Here is a 15,274-nt window from a genome sequence, read left to right on the forward strand (position 1 = left end):
TTCTGCTTCCTCCAACTCCAGTCTTTCTCCCCCACTCAGCAAAATCACCATTCTTTGTTGTACTCAACCTTCCTGCACTGAAGTCTGGAAACTGCCTCCAGACAGAAAGATATTAGGTGTAGGGTTCAAATCATGTGTTTCCCTTCCTCAGATATCATAGTCCTGTGCTTCTTGTTGTCCAATGTCTAAACTTTTTTTTTTCATATATTTTATCCAGTGTTCTCATTGTTTACAGAAGTAGAGCAAGTCTGGAATCAGATCTCCATAATAAAAGGAATTGGATTCTGTAAGGTTTTTGTTTGTTTTGTTTTAATTGTGGTAAAACGTATATTAAAAATTTCCATTTTAAACATTTTTAAGTGTACAGTTCAGTGGCATTAAGTACATTCATACTGTTGTGCAATCATCACCACCATCCATCTCCAGAACATTTTCATCTTTGCAAACTGAACGTCTAAACCCCTTAAATTCCCCGTTTTCTACTTCTTCCCAGAACTTGGCAACCACTGTTCAACTTTATGTCTCTATACATTTGACTTGTTTAGGTACCTCATATAAGTGGAATAATATAGCATTTGTATTTTTGTGACTGGTTTATTCCACTTAATATAGTGTTTTCAAAGTTCTTTCATATTGTAGCATGTGTAAGAATTTCCTTCCTTTTAAAGGCTGAATAATATTCCACCATATGTATATACCAGATTTTGTTCATCCATTCATCTTTTGATGGATATTTGGGTTCCTTCCACTTTTTGAGTAATTTAAAGGCTTTGAACATGTGTGTATAAGAATCTCTTTTTGTCTCTACTTTAATTTTTTGGGGGGTATATACTCAGAAGTGGGATTTCTGGAATATATGGTAATTCTACTTATAATTTTTTGAGGCCTCACCATACGATTTTTCATAGCAGTTGCACCATTTTACATCCCTATCAGCAATGCACAAGAGTCCCAATTTCTCCACATTCTTGCCAACAGTTGCCTTTTTTTTTTAATGGTAGCCATCCTAATGGATTTGAAGCATCTCATTTCTTCCTTTGTTTTCAGTTGATTTTTTTGTAATGACACATTTTGATTTCCTACTCTTTGTCTTTTGTGCATATCCTATAGATTATTTTGTTTGTGGTTATGATGGTAATTACATGTAACATCTAAAGTTATGACAATTTATCTTAAATTGATACTTCACTTCAATAAAGATAATAAAGGCTTCAATAAAAACTTAACTTTCATATGAAATACTCTACTCCTTTAAGCTCTGTTTCTCCCAATTTATGTTATTGATGACACAGTTATATCTTTATGTACTATATACTCACTAACACAGATTTATAATTTTATGCATTTGTCTTTTAAATCCTGTGGAAAATAAAATTAGAATTACAAATCAAAATTTCAATAATACTGGTTTTTATATTTGTTCATAATTCACCTTTACCAGAGAACTTTATATTTTCATAGGACTTCAAGTTATTGTCTAATGTCCTTTCATTTCAACTGGAAGGGTTCCCATTATTGTTTCATATAAAGCTGTCATAGTGTTAATGAAGTCCCTCAGCTTTTGTTTGTCTGGGGATGTTTTAATTTCTTTCATTTTTGAAGAACTGTTCTGCTAGATATAGGATTCTAGGTGGAGCATTTTCCTCTTTAACAATACTAAAATATATCATCTTTCTGTCTTCTGGCCTGCAAAATTTCTGCTGAGAAAAGCACTGATAATCTTATTGAGGATGCTTATAAGTTTTTGATGCATAGGATTTTATTTCTCTTTCTACTCCTAAAATCTACGAGAGTTGATTCAGTGTGATATTCTGTAAGAGCTTTACAATATACTAGTGTAACTTTTTGGTACCATTTAGAAAGGTTTGTTTGTTTTCTTAATGTGATATTAATATAACCAGTGAAGTTGATTATATGATATCAGAATAAAGCTAAACAAAATAAAATAAAAACCCACACCCCCAGTGGCATTTGATGTAATGCGGTTATGACTCACCTGTGTGGAGTCAGGTGGGAATTCCTTAGGCGCTGCTCTTCTTTGTTGGCTTCACTGGCATGTTTGGCTGTTGACTGGCTATCGATCAGCTGGGGAGACTAACACAACTTAGCTCTTTTACACCTGTTTTTCCTTTTCTAGCAGGCCAGACCTGGGATATTCTCATGGTGACAGCAGAAGTATGAGAGGCCCAGCCCTAAAGGGCAAGCCCAGTTCAGCATCTGATTGCACTACCTCTACCAAGGTCCTATTTTCCAGGGCATGCTGTAATATTTGTACCCACATCAAGCAAGTCACCCCACTTATGATGGGAGAATATCTCAAAGTTGCAAAGCAAATGGCATGGACTCAGGAAAGATGAATTGGAGCCATCACTGCAATCTAGTATATCAACCTAGTTTCCTTTCATTTTATTTATGTAGGATACACCTACCTTTCCAATTATTTAAAATTTCGCATGCACTTCTTTTAAGTATTTTATACCTAATTTTCTAATTTTTTTCTTATGAAATCTGACTTTTTTTGCTTTGTAATAGGCAGGACTTATACAGTTATGTAGCTGTTTATAGATCACAAATTTTTTTTCTCGTGTGTAATTTTACCATTTTGTTTTATACTTTCTACTTTCTATTTTTAGTTTTCAAATTTCTTTGTATCTTTTGGATATACATACACTGTTTGTTATACTTTTATATTTTTAGTGTGTAGAAAGTTATATGTATTGTTTTATATAGTAATGGTTAACAGTTAAGGTTTCAATATCTTTTAAAACCCATACTTATCTATTTATTAAAAAATGTTAGATTAACATCTTTTGAGTACCCCAATTAAGGAATTTTTGTACCACAGATTGCATTCATGTTTTACTCAGTTTTATAATATTTACACGTAAATTGGTGTCTAACTTGTTTCTATGATCACTTTCAATCTTTTTATGCTGTGAGTTTCTATGGCTCTTGTCTTCAGTAAATCTATCATTTAACAGGGATGATTTCAGGACCTGTACTTAGTCAGTTATGAGTGGTGTACTTTAGGAAGAATTTGAAATTATTAGGTCACAAACTTTTGCACTTATAATCTTCATTTATTACACTTTTATCTGTCTGATGCATTGTTTTGTAAATCTGGTCATCATAACTTCACTCTTTTATTTGTAACTTGAATTTTCTGCCTTGATATTTTTAGAATATTTTCTCTTTCATTGAAACCCAAGCTAGGTTCTAGGAGTTCTCTTGGTGAGCCTGATTAAATGATTTTCTCTAGATTGTGTTGAGCCTTTTTCAGTTGGTACACCCTGGTAGGCAGTTATTTCCTTAATTGTTTTAGCTGCTACCCTCTCTCTCTCTCCAATTCCTCCCCCACCTGCCAGGGGAATATTGATGATTTTTAATTTGAATCATTATTCCCTGTCTCAAATCTATGTTTACCTTTATAATTTAAATATCTTTCTTCCTTCTTTTCTTACTATAAGGTGAGATTTCCATGTTTTAGCATCTATAATGTGAATTTTTACTCGACATTTGCATTTTTACTTTTCCTGAATTAGAGTATCTTGTTATTCCCTTTTTAACCTAACCTATCTTTTTTTTTGCCTCAATAAATTTTCTCACAATGGTTTCCTGTTTTTGAGATGTGATTTTTCTTGCATTCTATTGAAGGTGACAAAGAGCTTTCTGCAATTACTTCTACATCTGGTAATGGACAATAGATGTTTCTTTTCATGGTTTTAGGTGATTTATTTTCCTTATTTTATCACAGGGAGGCTATTGTTTATTCCTCATTCCTCATTCCAGGGCCAGGTACAGTCTACCTTGGTTTAGAGTGGACTAGCAATTTGGATATATCCATTGCATTTGGACTTCTCAGAGTTTCAGCTGGTAGGAAGGTTGACAAGCACAATTTCCTACACAATTTGTACGATATAGTCAGCACTGATATTGCACTGAAGTTTAATTTATACCTCCTCTCCACTTCCTCATTTCTTAGTACTTAGAGCAAATTAAGTATCAAAGTTTTTCACTTGTCCAAATATCTCCTGGCTGTTAACATGGGAACTGAATGCAGGTCTTGCTGCTTTTTCACTGCCTTCTTTATCTTCTAAATAATTGTGACAATATCACATATATACTCTCCAAACAAGAATAATTGTAACTAATGCATATTACTATAGATTTCCCCAATATATATGTCATTTAAAATACATATTTACATATGTTAAAATATTTATTTAAATTTATCAAATATGCACATATGAAATTTACTTAAGTGCGCCATTATTTCTGGGCATTGCAATTGCTTCTGTTTCTCCAGTATAAAATAATGTATATTAGTTCTTTTAAATGTATTTTTGGACTATTTTCTTGGGACAGATTCTTAGAAGTGTAATTACTGGCATAAACTTTACTAATTCTTTTATGAATTTTTGATATATATTGACAAATTGTTTTTCCAAATCTTCTTACCAAGTTAAATTTCCAGAAGCAGTACGATCTTATGCTCTCATTAAAAAAAATATTTTTAGGCTATATACTTATTTTGCAAAAAAATTAACAATTCTTAAAACTATGAAAAGAAAAAAAAAAAAAAAACAGCCATGTTTCCCTGCCTAGTAGTGACTATTGCCATTGATTTGGCCTAGTTGTTTCATTTTCTGCCCTACTTCCTTCCAGAATGTATGGATGGATAGATAGATATGTAGGTAGATGGATAGACAAATAGGATGCACACATTGATAAAATTCTGTATGATGATAATTAAAGTATTTTAAATTTTTGTGTGATTATGCATAACCCTATAATTAATGTCTTTACATTTAATACAAATTGTTTACTTCATTAATGTAAATCCTAGAAAGAAATCAAGACGAGTGAACATTTTTAAGATTATGTGTGTGTAGTATACACATACACATGTATAAAATTTCAAAAGGATGTATCAACTTATGCTATCAGCATCCATGTTATATGAACCTTTGCATTTACCCTTATAGATATTATGTATTAAAAGGATTTTTCCATTTTGCTTAATTTGATATGAAGAAATGATACATTTTTTGTTTTGATTTGTATTTATTTGATCACTAGTCAGGTAAAATATATTTTTTTCTAATACTTATCCATATCTAAACATTCTTCTGCAAAATTTCTATTAAAGTTCATCATCAATTTATGGACTTCTATTGATTGGTGTGTATAACAATTTCCTTATTAATAATATTAATTACATTAGTCATATGATTGCTATTTTGTACAAAAAATTAATTTTTACTTTTTAACCAACCACATTTATTTCTGTATTTCACTGTAAAATTTGAATATGTCTAGTTCAAAAAGTCTGTTTAAGTAATCAGTGAATTACTTTAAACATTGTAGTTGCTCAGTAAATTATGTTAAAGTGCTAATAAAATGAAATCCTCCTCACCCTCCAAGCTCAATTCTTTTCCTTGTAACAGCAACAGGAATTGAATCAAATACTATCCCAATACTCAGCTTGACTGATATATATATATTTTTTAATTTCAGAGAATAAAGGACCATGCCTTGAATTCTCTCAGCTAAGTGTAAAGGATTCCTTCAAAGATCTGTTTATTCCCAAAATGGAGGTAATTCTGATATTGTATACAAGGAACAACCCAAATTGTGCAGAGCCACTGTTTCAGCAGGACAACTCACTTAACGTTCATTTCAACACAAGCAAGAAAACAGTCTGGCTTATTCATGGATACAGACCAATGGGCTCCACTCCATCGTGGCTTCAGAAATTTGTAAGGATTTTGTTGAACCAAGACAATGTGAATATAATTATAGTAGACTGGAACCGAGGCGCTACAACTTTTCTTTACAATAGAGCAGTTAAAAATACCAGAAAAGTTGCTGTGAGTTTGAGTAGGTACATTCATAATCTTTTGGTAAGTTTGGAATTTTATGTATTAAATATGTTATACAATATACAGCATGTTATGTAATACTACAAAGTGGTAATAAGATAAAACTGTTTTCCCATAAACATTAAGAATTACTGCATTGATAAGCTAACATATGCAGCCATCATTTCTTTGTGTAAATGGATAATTGTATACCTAGACATGACCTGTCTTATTTTTTTTAATTATCTTAAAGATTCAGTTATTTTTTTCTTAAAATATTTTAAGATTTTTTTTTAACTACCTATGCTGACTTCACAATAAGGTGGTAATTCTATGTGGATAGGGGAGATAAACTATATAAGCATTGGATTTTTAAGACATCTTTTCTAAGGCATGTCTAATATGCTTATAGTAAAGTGTACATTGGTAAAATTGAGGGAAAAACAACTGGAAAATAGCACACTTTTGCCAACCTTCAAGGCAGATCTATTTAGATTTGTCCAGCCTTTGGGTCTAGGGTTTGGAAGGGTCAAATAAATTCAGTACAGGTCTAGGTTATCTGTTGGTTTAATGATCTCTGTTTTCCTAAATCAATCCACATGGAGATCCATGTCTATTCTAGAGAGAGCTAGTGGTAATGGGCACTTGAGAGAAAGAAGGGTGGATATCTGATTTGGGGGCATTCTTGAGTCTTGATACCTGCCTTTGAGTTGGGTTGTGCTGAACTTCCAAGTCTCTGCCGAAATTGAGCAAGCATCACAGATCCAGGAAGCAGTTGCATGCTGTGGTTAGGAGTCAGAATGGAAGGGTTCAAAGACCAAATCTATCCCTTATCTGTGTGACTTGGAGCAATTGCTTAACCTTTCTGCCTCATTTCCTTGTCTTTCCTTTTGTTATCCTATGCGATAACAAAACTTTATATCGATATCTTAGCTAAGTATTAAATGAAATTAATTCTTCATCAGTATTTGGCATATAATAACCATTGAATATAATCAGGTGTCATTATTTTTACATCTCCAAATTTGGACAAACCCCAAGCATCCCTCTGGAGAGACAGGAAGTATTTGATTCACCTGTTCTGATAGTCTTTAAATTACATAATTGATTTTTCCTTTTAGTAGTGGTCTTTTCTCTAACTCATAAATATGTAACTCAAAGTGTGGAAAATGTGAATGTTAAATAGAGAGATTTAGGAAAATTTGTAGTATGAGATAAATTTCTAACTTTGATTTTGCTTGCAAAGGCTTCATATTAGGGAGAAGGGATAAAAAGACCAGTAGTATTAAAGTTGAGAGCAATACTCCCTCAGGCTTCTGGGCGTTGGTCTTAGAAATTTGAAGAAAATTATCACCCTGTGCCTGGAAAACCAGGATCTAGTTTCTCATTAGAGTAAATGCTCCACATTTTACCATAAGCCATCAGAAATTTCACTGTGTAGGCTGGAGCTGCTTCCTGAAAGTGTGGTAGAACAGATTCTCCTTCATTTAAGCTCCTGATGCCCCCCACCCCCTAACCCTGGGCTGAGACTCTAAGAGGTGTTCAAAAGTTGGGCTTGGAAGATCAGGTTCCATGACTCTCCAGTTTATGATCTGGGGAAATCACTTAAAATTCCCGAGTCTTATATTATCATCTCTGAAGTGAGGCTGACTATTCACACTGTTCAGTCTCCCTAAAGTCTTTGACACAGTCTACAGATAAAACAGAGAGGTAGATTAATATATACTTTGAAGTTAAATAGACCTGGACTTTAAGTCCATCTTTTCCCCTTATAGTAATAAGTATATGGGGCTTTCAAAACTCATTATCAAACCATATTTATTCAGCATTTAATGGGTATCAGAGAAAGTTTTTGGCAATAGGATAACAATAAATAACTCATAGGACTATTAAGAATATTACATATGAGATTTATAAAGCACTTATCAATGTAGCTAGCACAAAGTACCCCAAAATGTTTAATTATTGTTATTATTATAAAATGCTTTATTAATTGTGTTACTTTGCATATGCTATTCTAGATAAAAATGAAGTTTTTTTAAATGATTTTTAAATAAAAATTTAATACTATTAAAATGTGTAGAGAAAAAACAGATATTTTATGGAAAATGTTGAATAAAGATATAGTTGTTTTAAAATTATAAAATTCCGTTCCTTGTCTCTCAGGAGTGGATTAAAACAGAAAAAATAATGAATTTTAGAATATTGATGCAACAAGGCATAATTTGTGATTTTCTGAAATGAAAATTGTAACACTGCATTTTGAATTACAGAAGCATGGAGCTACTCTTGATAGTTTTCACTTCATAGGTGTGAGCTTAGGGGCTCATATTAGTGGATTTGTTGGAAAGACATTTCAAGGTCAAATTGGAAGAATAACAGGTAAAATATTTTTGACACATTAATATTTTAAGCATCAGAAGTTATTTTATTTAAAATTTAACAGGAATAATATTTTAGGAATGGAAATGATGCACAAATTTTTTTTCTATATTAAATTCAAATGCTGGTCTTTGTTTTAGTCAGACTCTAAAGTCTTATTTAGTTCTTAACTGAACTTATATATATACATATATATATATATATATTCCATTTCAAACTCTTTTTCATATAGTTTATTACAAGCTATTGAATATAGTTCCCTGTGAATATAGTGTACAGTAGGACCTTGTTGTTTATCTATTTTATATGTAGTAGTTAGTGTCTGCAAATCCCGAACTCCCAATGTATGCCCTCCCACCCCCTTCTCTGGCTTTTTAAACCCTGATGACTGCTTGGCATGTGGACATACTCACACTAGAGTAATATGGAGTAAGTACACCTTAAAATAAGGTAGGATTACCAGGAGTTCCAACTGAACTAGTTATGGTTGTTGAAAGAGAATGGGCTTGGATGCTGGAGACCTTGTATAAATCCTGGCTTAGGTGTTACTACTGGCTGTTATTGTCATATATTATACAAATAGCTGAATCACTTTGCTGTGCTGTACACCAGAAACTAACACAACATTGTAAATTGAATATACTTCAATTAAAAAAAATAAAATAAAAGGCTAGCAAATGTGGTGGTTCCACATCAGAGCAATTTATAGAGAAAAGAGAAGTTTCTGCCTCAGTCAGTCAAGTGGGCCAAATAAAGTAGGGATAACAGAAGGGCCTGACATGAGCAATATTATATTTTACTTTTTAAAATATCTTTTAAGATGATTGTTTTCCTATTGCATAGATGTTCTCAAGGCATTGCATTTTATCTCCTCACCTTTTTGACACTCTCCAATAGGTCATGAATCTAGAATTTGTATTTAGAATTTCAAATACAGTAGAAATACTATCTGTATTCTGTGAAACTTTTAACATATTTTTCCTTTCTGATGTGTGTGTGTGGAAAATTTTTGTGAGAAATAAATAAGATAATAATAACAACTATGTTTTGTCCCACAGCGCAAATTGCATTTTACACTTAAAATCATTTTAGACCTGTAGGTAGATTCAGGATAAGCTAGTACTTCATAAGGTTCAAGACAGAACCAGGATGGTATTTATTATTTTTCCCACTCAGGAGTAGTAGTTGTTATTTTTTATTAAATATAAAGTTACTATCAATATATTCCTAATTACTTTTAAAATAAAAATGTAAAAAAAACTCCATAATATTTTGTTGTGGTATCTAACACTATACTGTTAATAAACTCTGAAGATTGGTTAAAAATATTCAAATAAAGAAGGCACTTGCTATTCATCTAATTTCATTTATCTTTAGATTTGTTTTTCGAAGGCTTTACGCTAAAACTGTCTAGGCTTGTTACGTTTATAATGTGATGATAATGCAGGCATATGATCTCATGAACATTGCAGTATGACTTGATCAATAGATTAATAGTTTCTTTCTTGAATTTCAGGTCTTGACCCAGCTGGGCCACAATTCTCTGGAAAACCATCAAATGGCAGATTAGATTACACTGATGCAAATTTTGTGGATGTCATCCATACTGATACCAATGGTAACAATGCAGGATTTATTGCTTAACTATTTGAAAATGGAAAAGGAGATGTAGATGCTTGGGAAGAGGAGAATGCAAGAGAAAAGAGTAGCGGATGAAGTGATGATAAGCCTGTAAATTATATGGTTGTCTTTCCCACAAGCAACATTTCTTGGAGTTAGTGCTCTTTTTCTGAAATCTAAATTCACCTACACCTTATAGAGAGTCGATGCCTAAAATTTCATAGTTCTGATATGACCTCAAATTTTCAAGTCTTCTTTATGTCTAGACATTTATATCAGCTTAACATTCCCACACGCAGCACACCTACTGCCCAATTACTCTGCAGTTCTTTGAACTCTTTTTTCTGAAATTCTGCCATAGACTTTTGAATTAGCTCTTCACACTTTTTATTATTTTTGTTTGCATTTTTGACTTTTCCTAATAAACTGTTTGGATTGTCTTATACTCTTAATATCTTTTGATGACTCAGTCTATTAGATCTAACTTGCTACTAGATGCCACATGGTTGGCACCTTTATATCTAGTGACATGCCTTCAAATTACATAAAGCAAAATTAACATTATCGTATTACAGAAAAAGTAGGAACTGCACAATCATAGTAGCAGATTTGAATTAGCAAAATTGATCTAATAGACATTTATAAAACATTATACCCCAAAACTGGAGAATTTACATTCTTCTAAAGCACACATGGATATTTTAGAGAACTTAATTAGATAACTAATAAGGAAAGAATAAATAATAATGAAAATATAAAATATTTTAAGTTCAACAGTATTAAAGTTACTACATATTAAAATTTGTTGGAGTCAGCAAAACCCATGACGAGAAGTAAATGTCCTGTTTTTAATACAGATGTTTAAAAGGCTGAAAATCAGTAATCTAAGCATGTTATCTTGAGATATTAAGAATTAAAGGTAAAATACACCCATAGCTATTGAGAAAGAAGCTATTAATAATCATACAAAAATAATGGAATAAAATATGAATTAGAAGTGATTAAAAAAGCGAAATATTTGCACTTTAAAACCACCTTAATTAATCATTTAAAATGTATATGTCATTTACCTTCCTTTGAAAAAAGTGAAAGGAACATAGAATGATTGAACGTTGTATTTCACCATCCAGATAAATAAACCCTTGGAGAGGAAATACAGAAAGAACAAGGAGAGAAAACGTAACTAATACCAATAATAATAAAGGAGATAGTGTTACAGATAATACAGGTATTAAAATAATCATAAAACAATATAATGAACAACATTATGAAAGTATGAAAACATATAGTATATGAAATAGAAAAATTCTAGTGAAAAAGCAAAAGTATTTACAAAACTGACAAATGAAAAGAGAAAATTTGAATAGTTTTGTAATTATTGATGAAATAGAAACTGTACTTTAAAGCCTTCCACAAAGTAAATTCTTGTTCTCTACCAAATAATTAAGTGATAAGACAATTCTCACATGAACACTTTCAGAGAATTAAAAAAAACAAGCAAAAGGAAATTGTTTACAACTTTTTTAGAAAGCCATCATAAACTTAATGTCAAAAGTTGAGAAAGACATTGCAGAAAAGACAGTTTGCTAGACATTCTCTGTTATAATCATGGAAGCAAAAATTCTGCATGAAATGTCGTATTAGTAAAACCAATTCAACATAAAATGGACAATGAAACACCCAATTTGGAATTATTATTAAAATGTATATTTAATTTAACATTCAAAATCAGTTTCTTAATTCATTTTAGCAAAAAAATAAGGAAGACAATTCACTTAATTTCAATCAAATGCAGAAAAAGCTTTTGGGAAAATGTATATATGGCAAAAACTTTGGTACATTGGAAACAGAAAGAAAATTCCACAATCTGATAAAATATTTCTATTCAAAAATCAATAGAAAATGTTACTTCAGTGATGGAATTTGGAAGACTTTCTTTCTGACATTGGGAACTGGATAAGAATGTTTATCCTTGTCATTCTAAGGCAACATTTTACTGAATGTCTTAATGCAGTAAGGGAAGAAAAGTATTAAAGGGTAGAAGCATATAAAATATCATTTTCAGGTGATATGTTTGCATACATTGATAACCCCAAAGAATTTCCAGATAATTGACTAGAATTCACAGGAAATTTCAGGAAGATTGCTGGATATGTTGCATATGCAAAATTCAATTCTTTCTAAAAACCTGCAGTAAGAGCAAATAAAATTCTAGAATTATACCATTTTAATAACATAAAGTATAATAAACCTAGAAATAACTCTTAGCAAAATTGTGCAAGAGCTTTATGCAGAAAATCACAAAAAACTGCAGGATATAATTAGAGCAGACCAAAATAAAATGGAAATAAACCATATATGTGAATCCAAGTACTGTACAGGTCAGTTCTTTCCAAGTTGACTTACTGATTCAATGCAATCTTTGTCAAAAGCCAATCTTTTTAAAAGAAGCTCACAAACTAATTATAAAATTAATATCGACATGCAAAGGGCCAAGTATTGTCAAAGTATTCTTGAAGAAGAAAAAAGTGCAAAGACATGTTCTTCCAGATATCAAGCCTATTAAAAGAGTAGTAATGAAGACAGTGTCACATTAGTGTAAGGGTAGACAAAAAAAGCCAGTGAAACAAAATACAGAGTCATGAAATGTACTAGAATTATGATGATTTTGGAATTGTTGGACAGTGTGAAAATGATTCTAATTTTTTTCTGGGTTTCTTATTTTCTATTGAATAACAATTGATTTACAATATTGTATTAGTTTCAAGTGTACTGCATAGTGTTTCAGTTTTCCTTTTTTTTTACAAATTTACATCATATGTTATTGTCAGATATTGGGTATAATTCCCTGTGCTATACAGTAAACTTTTGTTGCTTATCTATATTATGTATAGTAGTTTGTATCTATTATTTCCATACCCCTTATTTGTTCCTCTCTCCATCTCCTCCCCTTTGGTTACCATAAGTTTGTTTTCTATGTCTGTGAGTCTGTTTCTGTTTTGTATATACATTCAATTACATTACTTTTTTTAGATTCCACATATAAGTGATATCATGTAGTATTTGTTTTTCTCTGACTTATTTTCCTAAGCATAATATTCTCTAGGTCCATCCATGTTGCTGCAAATAGCAATATTTCATATATATTACTGTGTGTGTGTATATATATATATAGAGAGAGAGAGAGAGAGAGTGTGTGTGTATCTATCTATCTATCTATCTATCTATCTATCTATCTATCTATCTATCTGTATCTATTGGCACTTGGGTTGCTTCAGTGTCATGGCTACTGTACATAGCGCTGCTGTGAATATTGGGGTGCACGTATCTTTTCAAATTAGTGTTTTCATTTTTTCCAGATATATACTCAGGAGTGGAATTGCTGGATCATATGGTAATTCTATTTTTAGTTTTTTAAGGAACCTCTTTACTGTTTTCCATAGTGGCTGCACAAATTTACATTCCCACCAACAGTGTTACAGGGGTTCCCTTTTCTTCACATCCTCTCCAACATTTGTTATTTGTAGAATTTTTGATAAATAGTTCTATGTTAGTCAGTTGAAAACTCAAATTGAAATAAAAAAGGTCTTAACCCCCATAAAACACAAAAATTCTTTTCTTATGGTGTGTATAAATGTGAAAGGAGAAACAATAAATATGTTATGAGCTTTTTATTTTAAAGTCTTTATAACATAATATTTTTCTGTAGTGTGCATGAAAATCCCTAACCCAAATTGAAAGATTAAAATATCTGATTATATTAAAAATGAAAACTTCATTAAAGAACATTTTAAGGAAGCTAACAGAAGCCAAAATAGGAGAAGAGATAAGAAACCACTATACATCAATAGTAAAGGGAAATGTCTATTTAATTAAAAAAAGTCAAGACTTGAACAGACATTTTACAAAAAGGAAATTCCACACAGGCAATGAAAAGTTCTCAAAAGCTTCTGCAAGCAGAAACATGTCAATTAAAACTCCAGTGAAATACCTCATGCCTCCCAGAATGACTAAAATTAGAAAGCCTCGTGAGACTATTTATTGGAGACGATGGAGAATAACAGAAATACTCATGTCATTGGTAGGGGTGTAGATTGGTACAACCTCTTTGGCAAGTTATTTAGCATTATTTATTAAAATTGAAAATACTAATATTCTACAACACAGCAATTCCACTCCTAGGTGTGTGTTTTAAGAATGTTCACAGTATTAATATATATTAACCCCAAATTTGAAACAACATATGTCCACCAACAGGAGAATCGATAAGTAAGTTGTGGTACCTTCATTCAATGAAGTACCATATAACAATGAATGATTACATGAATGACTACATTTACACTTGACCATGTGGTTTAATATCACAAATATCCTAATAATCAAAAGAAGTCAGATACAAAGGTATGCATGAAATATGAGTCAATTTCTATATATTTCCAAAATGGGCTAATCTAAAATATATTGTTTTGGGAGGCATCCTTAGAAGGTAAAGACAAACAATAGCAAAAAAACAAAACAAAACAAAAAATTAAAAGATAGTTCTTATTTTTATAGGGAAGAAGGAAGCTGGTGGTTGGGTAAGGCACAGCAGGAGTTTCCAGGTGCTATTTCTTGACATGGGTGTGGTAGCTAAGTGGCTATTTGCTTTAGAATTATTAATTAATCTTTAGTTTTATGTTCTTTCTGCATGTATGTGTTATATTTTACAATAAAAAGAAAATTAAAAAGCTGTATCTGCTCTCCCCACCCTTTCTGAAACCAAGAGAATGAATGACCTAAGCAGATCAAGCTGCCCTGCCCCTTCCATCTGATAAAAGGGAAATGACATGCCTGAATCAAGGGCTGCTTGTAAGTTAATAAATATCTTTTGCGTTTTCCTAATTCCTGAGCAGTCTTCTTGGTTTGATTATACTTCAGAGGTAAATGGAAGAAAATGATGGCCCCAAACCTTAAACCTCCTAGGCTTCGAACTCCATGTTGAGTTCAGCTATGAGGAAATTTAAAGATCTCCAAAATTATTGGACTTTAAAAAATTATATTTAGGAGACTGTCCTTCCTTCCTAAAATTCTACAAGCTAAATTGATGATGGAATGTGAAGAGGAATTGGTTAGCATACCCTCACCACTGTCACAACTAAGTCATATATTTGCCACACTGGATTCCAGAAAGTTCTAATGAAGTCATCTAAGTTGTCCTGTCTTTCCGTATATGATGAATCCCCTCCCCTCTAATGCACATGCCCAGAGTTCTCATGCCCTGCTAACACCTCACTAGCTGTCGTCTTGCTCTTATATATACTAGGAATAAATCGAGTCGCTGCATTGTAACCCATACTGTCAGATGCAAGTATTTATCTTTGTTGTGTAAATCAATTGCTGATGTCTCTCAAGAGTTCATTATGTTGTAGGCA

At 31.8% G+C, this 15,274-nt stretch overlaps 1 protein-coding gene across 1 annotated transcript in view; it reads left to right on the forward strand.

Moving 5' to 3' along the window:
• The first annotated feature begins 1,987 nt into the window (after positions 1–1,987).
• Positions 1,988–15,274, forward strand: part of LIPI (lipase I) — a 36,089-nt gene continuing 22,802 nt past the window's right edge. The window contains exons 1-6 of the mRNA XM_074369161.1: positions 1,988–2,010; positions 2,138–2,262; positions 3,655–3,690; positions 5,518–5,903; positions 8,135–8,243; positions 9,760–9,861. Coding sequence (XP_074225262.1) covers positions 1,988–2,010; positions 2,138–2,262; positions 3,655–3,690; positions 5,518–5,903; positions 8,135–8,243; positions 9,760–9,861 — 781 coding nt within the window. The remainder of the gene's footprint in view (positions 2,011–2,137; positions 2,263–3,654; positions 3,691–5,517; positions 5,904–8,134; positions 8,244–9,759; positions 9,862–15,274) is intronic.

Source organism: Camelus bactrianus, chromosome 1, assembly GCF_048773025.1.
Source record: "Camelus bactrianus isolate YW-2024 breed Bactrian camel chromosome 1, ASM4877302v1, whole genome shotgun sequence".
Taxonomy (NCBI): domain Eukaryota; kingdom Metazoa; phylum Chordata; class Mammalia; order Artiodactyla; family Camelidae; genus Camelus; species Camelus bactrianus.